Source organism: Crinia signifera, chromosome 3 (genome assembly GCF_055691185.1).
Source record: "Crinia signifera chromosome 3, ASM5569118v1, whole genome shotgun sequence".
In the NCBI taxonomy this organism is placed as follows: Eukaryota; Metazoa; Chordata; class Amphibia; order Anura; family Myobatrachidae; genus Crinia; species Crinia signifera.
In genome coordinates, this window is record NC_139219.1 from 16,411,732 (window position 1) to 16,426,415 (window position 14,684).

Here is a 14,684-nt window from a genome sequence, read left to right on the forward strand (position 1 = left end):
TCCTGGTCTATGTGTGTATATAGGAATACACCCAGTACACCTGGTCTATGTGTGATACAGTAATAAGGAATACACCCAGTACTCCTGGTCTATGTGTGATACAGTAATAAGGAATACACCCAGTACTCCTGGTCTGTGTGCTTATATAGGAATACACCCAGTACTCCTGGTCTATGTGTGTATATAGGAGGAATACACCCAGTACTCCTGGTCTATGTGTGTATATAGGAATACACCCAGTAGTACACTGTACTCTGTGGTAGAACACTGTGTGGAGACTGAATAATTTCTGTATGAAGAAACTGAAGAAACGAGAGCTCTATGGTAAAAACAAACTATATTTTATTTTCAGAGCAGCTGAACAAAATATTTCAGCAATACAATATTACAAAGTGTGAAAATTTATCATAAAAATAAATAGAAAATATAATTTCATCATTTTCTTCAAGACAGCAAACATACAGAAAACACACTGTCCCACAGAGCTTACAATCTATGATTAACATGGATAGCATTTGGGGCTCAGAATAGTAACTGCAATTATCTGAATCCAGGAAGAACATTCATCTGATGTCATCAGGGAGTGACTGTGATGTATGCAACGCAGGAGGACAGTCATCTGATGTCATCCGGGAGTGACTGATGTATGCAATGCAGGGGAACAGTCATCTGATGTCATCAGGGCATGTCTATGATGTATGCAATGGAAGGTAACAGATATCTGATGTCATACACATAGGTCTATGGGTGGGGTACAGGGGGACATTAGACACCTCTGATTGGTTGCTATGGGCAACATCCCTTATTTTCATCTTTATAAGCTTTAATAAATTTGCCCCAGGGAGCGGTGTTAAGAAATGCCTTCATATTCCACGTCAGGACTAGGACCATATGCCGAGAGCAGCACAGGTCCCAGGGGAGGGTCGTGATTGGGGGACTTACACTCTAATAGAGAACAATGGAGATCCTGCCTGAGGAAAGCCGGGCTCTGGGGACCCTTTCTCCAGGCTGCTCCCCACTTCCTTCCCTTCTTGATGGGGGATCAGGGAGGGAGAGATTCCATCACATCCATCAGAGTCTGTCAGCTTTCCCCATGACCTCATCTTTCCCAATGGCTGCGCGCCAGCTCCCGATTAACCCTTCTCCATTCATCTTCCCTTGTCGGAGTCATTAACTCTTGTGCTGCCAGGAAGATGCTCTGCAATGTCTTCCACATGTTCCAACATACCCCACCCGAAAACTGCCCCTCTCTCTACAGTAACCCTGCTCCATAGTGTCCCCTCACCCTATACAGGGGGCGATATATGGGAGATGACAGTGACAGTGTGTGATCCGCCCTCCAGCCTGAACGCTGAGCTGCTTGGCCAGCTATAACTAAAGCGTAGGAAGGGGTTGGAGGAAAGTCAGGGGACGCGCACTACGAAAGCATGAAAGTTACATCAAAGTCCACCCTCCGACCACTATCCCCTCCGCTCAGTATAACCTAACCTACAGTATGTCCCACATGTAACATGGCACAGAAGGGACATTGGGTCTGCAGTACATCGGTCATTCTGCGGCCTGGAATATTTAGTAATTTCAGCTTCTCTGCTAATAGGAAGTGTAACTAGAGACAGGCAGAGATACGAGAGACAGTCAGAGAGAGGCAGGGATACTAGAGACAGGCAGAGATACGAGAGACAGTCAGAGAAAGGCAGGGGTAAGAGAGACAGGCAGAGATACGAGAGACAGTCAGAGAAAGGTAGGGATACTAGAGACAGGCAGAGAGGCAGGTATTATAGAGACAGGCAGATATACAAGAGACAGTCAGAGAAAGGTAGGGATAAGAGAGACAGGCAGAGAGTCAGGGATAAGAGAAACGGGCAGAGAGAGGTAGGGATACTAGAGATGGGCAGAGAGGCAGGTATTACAGAGACAGGCAGAGATACGAGAGACAGTCAGAGAGTCAGGGATAAGAGAGACAGGCAGAGAGTCAGGGATAAGAGAGACAGGCAGAGATAAGCTAGAAAGAGAGTCGGGGATAAGAGAGAGTCGGAGATAAGAGAGAAGCAAAGAGAGACAGGGATAAGAGAGAGTGACAAGCATAAGAGAGAGAGGGACAGGGATAAGAGAGAGGAGGAGCACGGATAAGAGAGGCAGGGATGAGAGAGAGAGGCAGGGATGAGAGAGAGAGGCAGGGATGAGAGAGAGAGGCAGGGATGAGAGAGAGAGGCAGGGATGAGAGAGAGAGAGAGAGAGGCAGGGATGAAAGAGAGAGAGAGGCAGGGATGAGAGAGAGAGAGAGAGTCAGGATAAGAGAGTAAAAGAGAGTCTGTCTACAGATAATGAGAGACAGGGATAAGAGAGAGAGAGAGAGAAGCAGGGATAAGAGAGAGAGAGTGTGTGTGTGAGAGAGGCAGGGATAAGAGAGAGAGAGTGAGAGAGGCAGGGATAAGAGACTTATAATGTGAAAGGACCAGATAACAGTAACATAAATAGGGGGAGAGAGTTGAACAGAGGCTGTGTAAAGAGAATAAGAGAGGCAGGGATGAGAGAGAGAGAAAGAGAAATAGAAAGAGGGATAAAAGAGACAGAAAGAAGCCGAAAAAAGACAACAGAGAAGTGATTAGAAGAGAAAAAAAAAAGAGTTACAAGGAGAAATAGAGAGAGGGGTCCTAAAAAGGAATAAGAGGATAAGGGGCAGAGGCAGGGATAAGAGGAAGAGGGGCATGGGTATAAGTCTCCATACACTATGTGATTTGGGACAGATTTCACCCGATTCCGGTGGATCGTGATGAGAAATCGGGTGAAATCAGCTCAAATCGCATGTGTTTAACATCTAATCCAGATTATATGTGCTGCACATACAAACATACTGTATATGTATGAGCTCCGGGGTCAGAACTACTCCCAGCAACAGGATGGGGGGGGGGGGGGGGGGGGGGGTTGCATGCGGCTCAAGGGGGATTGGATGCAACTTCTCAGAGGGGAGAAGTTGCATAGTGTATGGGGGCCTTAAGAGCGCAGAGAGAGGCTGGCATACCACAGAATGGAGGAGACACTAGGACAAGAGAAAAGAGAGAGGCTGGGAAAAGATAGAGAGAGAGGGAGGGATAAGAGACAGAGGGGTAAGTTTTATTGATGATGGGATGTCCAGAGAGTCCATGAATAAGAGAGAAACACAAGGGGGGGGAGGGGGGGGGGTATTTACTAAGATGGGAGTTCTATTTTACATGGGATGTTGCTATAGCCAACCAATCGGATTCCATCTATTATCTTCTAGAAGCCACTAGATAAATTCGTAGATTTTGATTGGTTGCCCACATAGAAATGTGAGTGCACAGATAAGCAGTCCCCGAAGACGCATTAACACCCGGCGTCAGAACCTTATCCCTGAACTCATGCGTTTTAGCGCTATAAAATCGGCCAAATCGTTTTTTAACGTCCAAAAATGCATCAGGACTAATTGCATACCTCACGTAGGGCCAGTGGTACTAACATTGAAAAGCGATGAAAGAGAGTGATAAACCACCAGCCAATCAGCTGCTGTCATGCTACAGGCTGTGTTTGTGTTACGAGCTGATTGGTTGGTGGTTTATCACTGTGTAAGGCTTAGTACCTCTCCCCCATAGCGTAATGTAGATAGACAATGGCTATTTGGGTCACATTGGGGTGGTGCTTGTATGTTTCATCAAAGTCCTGCTGTTTCTTAGAATGTAAAAATACTGATGTGTTCCAATTATAGCACATCCCCGGTCCCCACATGTGTCACTGAGAAAGTTGGCAGAAAAAGCGGTACTTGTGAGTTATCCGGGCGTCCGATTTTGAAATCGGGTCGGATCGGGACATCGCATCGCATCGCATGCGACCATCGGATGCGATGCGATGCGATGCGATGACCCGATTTTTCCATAGGAATCAATGTTAAAATGGACTGAGTCCATTTTAACATGGAATTCAATGGGAAAAAGGGTCCTTTTCATACCCCTACTATCCAAGTGGGCATGCAGTTGGATATAAACCTGTGGCGAGCGTAGCGAGCCACCGAGCCCGAAGCGTGGCGAGCGTAGCGAGCCCCGCGAGGGGACACGGAATACCGTCCCCTCGCGGGGCTCGCTTCGCTCGCCACGCTTCGGGCTCGGTGGCTCGCTACGCTCGCCACAGGTTTATATCCAACTCCATGCCCACTTGGATAGTAGGGGTATGAAAAGGACCCCTTTTTCCATAGGAATCATTTTAACATTGATTCCTATGGAAAAATCGGGTCATCGCATCCGATGGTCGCATGCGATGCGATGCGATGCGATATCGCATCGCATCTGATTGTATGCCTTAACTTAAGGCATACAATCAAAAAATCGGACGCCCGGATAACTCACAAGTACCGAAAAAGCACATTCCAAGAGACAGACACTAAACAGACGTGTCCCCCGGCTCAGCTATGTACTGATTAACACATAAGCCTTCATGGGACGAAATTAGATCGTTACCATCAATCTGTCTGTAATTAGCCTGATGAGTACATTCATGTATAGCTGAATGTAATGGTCTCAACAGGGGAGAGATTAAAGCCTAATGATTTTACATTACATCGGAAACAAAGTATTATTATACAACTAGATCATAAGGGGTAAATTTACTTAAATGTGAATTTTATTGAAGATGGGATGTTGCTATGGGCAACCAATCAGATTCTGTTATCTTCTAGAACAGGCATGTCCAAACGATGGCCCTCCAGCTGTTGTGAAACTACACATCCCAGCATGCCTTGCCACCGTTCTGCTATTAGGGAATGCTAAAACTATGGCAAGGCATGCTGGGATGTGTAGTTTCACAACAGCTGGAGGGCCACAGTTTGGGCATGCCTGTTCTAGAAGGTGCTACATAAATAAGTTGAAGCTGATTGGTTGCTATGGGCAAAATCACATCTTCAATAGAACTTCCATCTTAGTAAATTTACCCCTAAATTATTATTTATTTATTAGCAGTTTCTTATATAGCGCACACAGATTCCGCAGCGCTTTACAGAGAATATTTGACCATTCACATCAGTCCCTGCCCCAGTGGAGCTTACAATCTATATTCCCTACCACATGTACACGCACACACAGACATTCTAGGGTTAATTTTTGTTGGGAGCCAAATTAGCCTAGCAGTATATTTTTGGATTGTGGGAGGAAACCGGAGTACCCGGAGGAAACCCACGCAAGTACAGGGAGAATATACAAACTCTGCACAGTTAGGGCCATGGTGGGTATTGAACCCATGACCTCAGTGCTGTGAGGCAGTAATGCTAACCATTACACCATCCGTACTGCCCCAGTAAATGTCATCATTAAACAATATAATTCCACGGAACAGCTAATGATGTACAACCAACACTTCCCTCTACACCCGTAGCTGTAGCTTTCAACCTCAAGCTTCTCCAACAGGACATGTTTTGTGGATTTCCATCAATAGAAGCCGGTGAGAAGATAACTGGCCCAGGAAAATAGGTGAACTCACCTGTGAGCGAATAAGGAAATCCAGAAAACATGACATGTTGGCTGTAGTAGAGAACTGGGATAGAGAACTGCTGCTGTAGACTCTCGCAGGCAGGGCCCTTCGTCTCGCGTCTGCCTTCCACATCACCCATTTGCACACTGTTTATCCTTTGCATAATCTAGAAATGCATGATGGTTGCATGGCTTCCACATGCTGTGTACTATATGAATATGGATGGGTTGTAATAATGTGATAGACACCCGGATTCAGGGGGGTTTTGTTCACATCTCCAGATGTGCTTAGGGCTTAATTCGAACTTGATCGCAAAGCACATTTTTTTTCCTCAAATGGACAAAACCATGCTGAGCTGCAGGTGGGGCAGATGTAATATGTGCAGAGTGAGTTAGATTTGTGTGAGTTATTTGTTTCTGTGCAGGGTAAGTACTGGCTGCTTTGTTTTTACACTGCAATTTAGGTTTCAGTTTCAACACACCCCACCCAAATCCAACTCTCTCTGCACATGTTACATCTGCCACACCTGCAGTGCAGCATAGTTTTGCTCAATTGAGAAAAAATGTGCTATACCTGCTCTGGGAATAAACACAGATTCTGCCTTGATGCCCCTGGTGATGTGGTTGTACATGTGTCTGATGTTGTATTGATGCTATCCTGTATTACCTTCCTATTCCTTGTCTGTACGTAGCAGTGGGACTTGTGGCACATCTTTGCGATGATGACCCCTTTAAACCCCTCGATTGTTAGTTGCTGGGGCAGAAGCATTCCTCTGACACCCCGACTGTGAATTACTGCCACTGGGTACACACTGGAGCGGTAGGCATTCGTTCAGACATTGTCAGCCCAGATTGCCCTTACACACTGGAGCGATGTTACTGAAGGTCACAATGATCGCCGTTCCGTCCCTCATTAGCAAGCATTGCGATATAGTCAGCTAAATGTGCAGCACATCAACCCTGACATTATCGCATGAGAGGGCCGGAGTGCCGGGACACGTAGGCCATACACTAGTCCGATCCACCCGACGACATATCAGTGTGTACCCAGCTTTAGGAAAACATCTCGCTAGATTGTTAGCTCGTGGAACAGCATACCACAGATTACATGGAGAGCACTGCCTTAGGACAGGGATGGGGAACCTTCGGCCCTCCAGATTTTGTTAAACTACACATCCCAGAATGCCCTGCAACAGTTGTAGCATGGCCCTATTAGCAAATCTGTACCAGGGCATGCTGGGATGTGTAGTTCAACAACAGCTGGAGGGCCGAACATGCAATTGATAGTCCGGTGCTTCCACAGACGTGGGTGTTTGTGTATATATATATATATATATATATATATATATATATATATATATATATATACACACACACACACACACAGTATTACAGTCCTAGGTTACACAGCATCCACAGTAACAACTCCTTAACAGCACACATCATACAATAAGCATTTTATGGAACTTTTCCTCCTTGCATGGACAGGACAGGAGGAGGTCTGCAGGGTGCTGGGTGACATTACAGGCAGTGAGAAGGTGTCCTTGGCTGTGAGCCCTCTTACCTTGGCATGAGGGCTGGCTGAGGCAATACACTCCACTGCGCTACCGCTCCATGGACGTCTCATGCTCCACTCACATGGGGGGATCTCAATGGCATCTGGAGAGAAGTGTCTCAGTCCCCGGCTGTTATTGTTATTGAAGTTGCCATGTGAGTTACTGGCCAGCACCCTGGGGTAGGCTGTCCCAGTGCCCTCCCTGCCGGTGCCATCCTTGGAGAGGGTGATCTTCCTGATGGAACGTGCCAGGGAGCCGCTGCTGTCATCCATGGGAGCCCCGGGGTGGGCTGGGGGTGGCCACTTGCAAGGAGAGGGCTTGTCCCGGGGCAGGTAACGCGTGGCACGGTCAGAGGGGTCGTGGGCACCGCAGCTAGGCACGTCCGGGCATCTGGGTACGGAAAGTCTTGTGCCGATGGTGAACGGCTGAGCTTTTCTCATCACGCTCTGCGACATTGTCCGCACGTCCGTCAGGGGGGCTCGCAGAGTCCTGGAGAGAGACGGAACATACAGTCATCTAGGTGCTGTGACCCGGCCATAACCCTGGCACCCTACTCACCCGCCGCCGCCGCCACTTCTCCCAGTTCCTCCTCGGGAGAGATGCCCGGAGAGGAGATGGGCGGCGACGGGGGGCGGGGCCAGGCTAATTGCGCCGTGAGGCGCGCCCCCTAACGCCTAGAAACGCCCGCTACAGCTGTAAGGTTTACATAGGGGCGTGGCTAACATGCTGCGTTTAGCATATAGGGCGTCATTAAGCCCCGCCCCCTTTGTAGAAGCCGCACATTTCTCTGTGTTTATCTCCTTATAGGTGTGGCCATCGGTTGGTCCCCCATCGATGATCGCCATCGATTGTTACTTTTGTTAAGTGACATCGATTTAGGCGCAATCGATGGTTTTACCCACCGATGGTCACCTCTGCTTTATAATTCGGTCAGATGTGGACCATTGAGAGGCCAGGGATGTGCATTATGTCGACAGGCAATACCTGTAGGTCAGACGCTATTGGTTAAGTACTAGGTTGACATAAGCAAAAGGTTGACATGGTAAAGTGGTTGTATAGCCTGGCCTGAAACAAGCCATGCAAGGGGACTAATTGGGGGTCCATGTGCTCATATCTAGAAATGGACACCAAAAACACATGAAAAACTCATGTCGACATTTTCATGTGTTCACTATTTTCATGTCGACCCGTTGCTTGTGTCAACCGTTTCTCAATATCTTCCTTGTGCATGTCAACCATCTAAGGCTGACCTAGATGATGTACTGCAAACCCCATGATTCACACCCTCGTGTCCCACAGAAACTGGGAGAGCAGGTAAGTACTGTATGGGATTCTCTTACCCTTCCCTGCACCAAATAGACAGACATCAGCATTCTCACACCCAGGGCTTAAAGTGAGGGGGAACGGGGTGGAACTGAGTTCCACCACCTCAAATGGTGAGGTGGAACATTTTAACCTCCACATTGGCTCTGCACAGTAATTCTTACAGCAAAGCATTCTAGTCTGCAGGGGGATGCCAAATAACATACCACTGGCCCTGTCTCTGCCTAATGGGGGGAGGAGAGGGGATGTAATTAGGTGGCATAGAGAAATGAGTTCCCCCACCTCTGCATGACCACCTTATGCCCTGCTCACACCCTAATACCCCCTCTCTATTCACACAATAACCTGGGTCACATCTCAGAGGAAAAGAGTTCGCAAATATATCCAACCTGGGTAGAGAGCAGGGTTGAATCCGGGAAGGACCATCGCACATGGACCTGGGTCAGTCAGAGCCGCAGTAGAAACAGAGGGGGAAATTTACTAAAGGAAATTTGTAAAAAAATAGGTGTATTTGTAATATTTAGAAATACACTTATTTTTGACATTTACTATTCCCAAAATACGGCAATTCGTATTCGTATTGATGTGCTATCAATACGAATACTTATTGCCGTATTTCCGGGATTGTAAATGTCAAAAATAAGTATATTTCTAAATACAAATACACCTACTTTTTACAAATTTCCTTTAGTAAATTTCCCCCAGAGGGTGAGATTTAATAGGATGAGAGATTCAGAAAGTGAGAGATTTGGTAAGAAATCTCCAGTTTTTTTAAAGCGCCAATCATTTACACTGCAAAACCAGTTTGATTTTGCAGTGTAAATGATTGCCTCTTTAAAAAAACTGGAGATTTCTTACCAAATCTCTCACTTTCATCCTATTAAATACCTCACAACCGTTTTTGCTGGGACCTTCCCGTTTTTGGGGGGGATGGTTCCACGTCCCACTCGGGGCTGCTCAGCATGTGCACAATATATATTCACTAATACCCCTTTTACACCAAAAACCCTGGTCGGACCCTGGTCTTTGAATGCTGGAGTATCCAGGGTCTGACCCTGCTTTATACCCCATTTACACAGCACTTTGACCTGGGTCGGACCTGGGTCTGCACCATTTACACTGAACCTGGGTCAGCCCTGCCTTAAATAATATTTTATATATATATTTATAGAAATATATATATATATATATATATAGAAATATATATATATATAGAAATATATAATATATAGAAATATAATATATATATATATATATATATATATATATATATATATATATATATATATATATATATATATATATATATATATATCAGGGCTGACCCAGGTTAAGTGTTTTTTTTTTTTTTTTTTTTTTAAGGTGCTGGGGGTGCCGGAGGGTACCTGTCCTGCCTGCTGTGCTTGGTGTACCTGGGGGTACCGGGGTGCTGGGGGGTGCAAGGGGTGCTGAAGGTACCTGTCCTGTCTGCGGTCGGATCTCAGCGGAGAAGATGATGTGCGCCGTTGCTGTACCACCCCCCCCCCCCCGGCAGACGGTCCCTGCGGCGTGCGGCGTATGGAGTGTCAGTGGCGGGGGTCCCTCTGGCGCATGGGAACTAGTACTAGTTCCTATGCGCTGGAGGGACCGCCGATACTGACACTCCATACGCCGCAGGGACCGGCTGCCGGATGCGGGGGGGGGGGGGGGTGATACAGCAGCGGCGCACATCATCTTCTCCGCTGAGATCCGACCGCAGGCAGGACAGGTACCCCCAGCACCCCCGTACCCCCAGCACAGCAGGCTGACAGGTACCCCCCTCTCCTCAGCAGCCGCAGGGACCCCCCTCCTCCCGCAGCAGCTGGGAACATCTTCCCCAGCGCTGCACGCTGTGGACCCGCTGCGGGTGCCTGCACCCGCAGCGGGACCATTTACACCGACATTTACACGGGTCCTATCCGTGTTCTACCCAGGTCAGGACCTGGGTAGAGGACCCGTGTAAATGGAAACGGATACCCCCCATTTACACCGCCGCGGATCCGGGTCTGACCCGCCGCTGACCCGGATTTTTCGGCGGTGTAAAAGGGGTATAAGTCAGAGGGGCTGAGGGCATGACCAGCAGCTCACAGAGCACTGACCATACCCCAAGAATGATATCATGGGAAGGTGTGGCTAGCCGGAGCATCATCCCCCATGAAGCCACAACCCTTTTGGATAGACCACGCCCCTTGCCACAGGAGTCCTACTGCAAGGATTTAGAAAGTTAGGAGGTATGGAGTCTGACGGCCTCTGATCCATATCGAAACTCTTAATACACAGATATAAGAACATACTGACCACACCCTCCTCCTAATACACAGACATCAGGACACACTGACCACACCCTCCTCCTAATACACAGACATCAGGACACACTGACCACACCCTCCTCCTAATACACAGACATCAGGACACACTGACCACACCCTCCTCCTAATACACAGACATCAGGACACACTGACCTCTCCCCTCCTCCTAATACACAGGCACCAGGACACACTGACCTCTCCCCTCCTCCTAATACACAGACATCAGGACACACTGACCTCTCCCCTCCTCCTAATACACAGGCACCAGGACACACTGACCACACCCTCCTCCTAATAGACAGACATCAGGACACACTGACCTCTCCCCTCCTCCTAATACACAGACATCAGGACACACTGACCGCTCTCCTCCTAATACACAGACATCAGGACACACTGACCGCTCTCCTCCTAATACACAGACATCAGGACACACTGACCGCTCTCCTCCTAATACAGAGACATCAGGACACACTGACCTCTCCCCTCCTCCTAATACACAGACATCAGGACACACTGACCGCTCTCCTCCTAATACACAGACATCAGGACACACTGACCTCTCCCCTCCTCCTAATACACAGACATCAGGACACACTGACCGCTCTCCTCCTAATACACAGACATCAGGACACACTGACCTCTCCCCTGCTCCTAATACACAGGCACCAGGACACACTGACCTCTCCTCTCCCCCTAATACACAGACATCAGGACACACTGACCGCTCTCCTCCTAATACACAGACATCAGGACACACTGACCGCTCTCCTCCTAATACACAGACATCAGGACACACTGACCGCTCTCCTCCTAATACACAGGCACCAGGACACACTAGGGATGGCCATCGTTGCCATTGCCATCGATGGCAATTCTGCAACCGGCCATCGATAGTGCTAAACTATGCAATGGATGATCATCGATATTTTTACATATATCGATGGTCATCCTATGTGTTTGATTGATTGGCCTGTGTGGCTAATGTCTCCCGGTCTCCGCCTCCCATATGCCAGTCTCCCGGTCTCCGCCTTCCATATGCCGGTCTCCCGGTCCCTGCCTCCTATATGCCAGTCTCCTACACCCCACCCAAATCTAACTCTGTCTGCACATGTTACATTTGTCTCCCAGTCTCTGCCTCCCATATGCCAGTCTCCCAGGCCCTGCCTCCCATATGCCAGTCTCCCAGGCCCTGCCTCCTATATGCCAGTCTCCCAGTCCCTGCCACCCATATGCCAGTCTCCCAGTCCCTGCGTCCCATAGGCCATTCTCCCAGTCCCTGCCTCCCATAGGCCAGTCTCCCAGTCCTTGCGTCCCATAGGCCATTCTCCCAGTCCCTGCTTCCCATAGATCATTCTACCGGTCCCTGGCTCCCATAGGCCATTCTCACAGTCCCTGCCTCCCATAGGCCTGTTTCCCAGTCCCTGCCTCCCATAGGCCATTCTCCCGGTCCCTGCCTCCCATAGGCCATTCTCCCGGTCCCTGCCTCCAATAGGCCATTCTCCCGGTCCCTGCCTCCCATAGGATTGTTTCCCAGTCCCTGCCTCCCATAGGCCATTCTCCCAGTCCCTGCCTCCCATAGGCCATTCTCCCAGTACCTGCCTCCCATAGGCCTGTCTCCCAGTACCTGCCTCCTATAGGCCATTCTCCTGGTCCCTGCCTCCCATATGCCTGTCTCCCAGTACCTGCCTCCTATAGGCCATTCTCCCAGTCCCTGCCTCCCATAGGCCATTCTCCCGGTCCCTGCCTCCCATAGGCCTGTTTCCCGGTCCCTGCCTCCCATAGGCCATTCTCCCAGTCCCTGCCTCCCATAGGCCATTCTCCCAGTCCCTGCCTCCCTAGGCCATTCTCCCGGTCCCTGCCTCCCATAGGCCATTCTCCCAGTCCCTGCTTCCCATAGATCATTCTACCGGTCCCTGGCTCCCATAGGCCATTCTCCCAGTCCCTGCTTCCCATAGATCATTCTACCGGTCCCTGGCTCCCATAGATCATTCTCCCGGTCCCTGCCTCCCATAGGCCATTCTCCCGGTCCCTGCCTCCAATAGGCCATTCTCCCGGTCCCTGCCTCCCATAGGATTGTTTCCCAGTACCTGCCTCCAATAGGCCGTTCTCACTGTCCCTGTCTCTAATAGGCCATTCTCCCGGTCCCTGCCTCCCATAGGATTGTTTCCCAGTACCTGCCTCCAATAGGCCATTCTCCCTGTCCCTGCCTCTAATAGGCCATTCTCCCGGTCCCTGCCTCCCATAGGCCATTCTCCCGGTCCCTGCCTCCCATAGGCCATTCTCCCGGTCCCTGCCTCCCATATGCCTGTTTCCCAGTCCCTGCCTCCCATAGGCCAGTCTCCCAGTCCCTGCCTCCCATAGGCCATTCTCCCAGTCCCTGCCTCCCATATGCCTGCTTCCCAGTCCATGGGCCAGATGCACTAAGCTTCAAAAGTGGTAAAAGGGAGAGTGATACAGCCAGCCAATCAGCTCCTGTCTGACATTTCTCAAACACAGCCTGTGACATGTCAGGTAGGAGCTGATCGGCTGGCTGCTTATCACTTTCCATTTTATCACTTTTGAAGCTTGATACATCTGGCCCCCTGTCTTCTGGTCCAATGATGTCACAGAGCAGGAACTGTCCCCCTGGTAATCCCCCCGGCAGTGTCCCGGAGCACCCACCTTTCGGGCCATGCGCATCAGGCACAGCACACAGCTCAGCACGGATTGCCGGAACTCCTCGGATGTCAGCCAGTCCCAGAGCCGCTGGAGCAGGATAGCGAGGCGGGACCCAGCCCAGCGAGCCCCCTTCCCAAGCTGTCGAGCGCCGGCTGTGGCCGCCCTACTGCGCAGAGCCCTGAGCAGCACAGTGCGGAGCAGGAGGAGCGGAGCGGGCATAGTGTGGGGGCGGCTGGGGGGAGACGGTCAGCAGTCCCTGCAATACAGTCCCGACAGTTACATGCTGTATGTATATTATTACTGTACAGTATATAATAACTCACTGCTGCTATATCTGGTGTGCTACAGTCCGACCTGTACTGTACCTCTATCATACCTCCCAACTTTCTCCATTGTGGTACAGGTACTCCGGCACCTGCACGCTCCCAAAAGGGGTGTGTTCTACCAAAAAAGGGCGTGGCCTTGCAGAATATTATACTGCTCTACAGTAATAATAGTCCAGCATTTATACATTATACTATCACTCTCCATTTTATCGCTTTTGAAGCTTAGTGCATCTGGCCCAATACATTGCTACTAGTGATGCTCCGTGTGTATTATACTACTCCATGCAACAACAGTGTAACTGTACACCTGAGCTACTTCCAACTCAGAGGCGTAACTACTTTTTTTGCGCCCCCCCCCCCCCCCCGCCGGACATTTCGGGCGCCCCCCCCCCCCCCCCCCCGAAATATTAACCCCCTCCTTACCCGTCCCCATTGCCGCCGGCGCTTCTGCCTCTAACCCGACATGCAGATCTGTGTCGGGTGACGGGCGGTCCCCGGCTCCGGCTGCAGTGCTAATATAATAACAGACACTCGGAAAATGGCTGCCCCCATACAGCATTATGGGGGCAGCCATTTTCCGAGTGTCTCTTATTATATTAGCACTGCAGCCGGAGCCGGGGACCGCCCGTCACCCGACACAGATCTGCGTGTCGGGTTAGAGGCTGCGGCGCCGGCGGCAATGGGGTAAGGAGGGGGAGGGCAGGAGTCAGGAGCCGGGACCAGGTGGTAACTATAGTCCCGCAGACCCCCCAGGCGCCCACACCTGCCTAGCGCCTCCCCACCACCGCGGGGGCTGCGGGACTATAGTTACGCCACTGTTCCAACTGTCAACAATGTATCATTACAAAGCCCCACTGGAATGATTCCACAACTGTACACAATATTACAGAGGGGAATTTAATTCATGTGTGGGTGCCTGTTATCAATGGCCAAGGGATCAAGTGCTGCTGACACTACTTAGGACCCCCATACACGCTGCGATAGCAGCGTGCAATGCGATGCGTTATCGGCTGGATC

General features: G+C 49.9%; 1 protein-coding gene across 4 annotated transcripts in view; it reads right to left on the reverse strand.

The window, feature by feature from the left end:
• Positions 1-13,484, reverse strand: part of LOC146063214 (uncharacterized) — a 95,974-nt gene extending 82,490 nt beyond the window's left edge. Inside the window, exons 1-2 of one of the 4 annotated variants that reach the window (XM_083175395.1) lie at positions 13,345-13,484; positions 7,039-7,519 (exon numbers count right to left, since the gene is read on the reverse strand). In XM_083175395.1, the coding sequence (XP_083031521.1) occupies positions 7,039-7,485 (447 nt within the window). In that variant the 5' untranslated portion in view covers positions 7,486-7,519; positions 13,345-13,484. Of the gene's footprint in view, positions 1-7,038; positions 7,739-13,344 lie in introns of those variants that run through there. The other 3 variants (XM_083175394.1, XM_083175396.1, XM_083175397.1) reach the window with 3 other exon arrangements.
• Between the last annotated feature and the right edge of the window lie 1,200 nt (positions 13,485-14,684).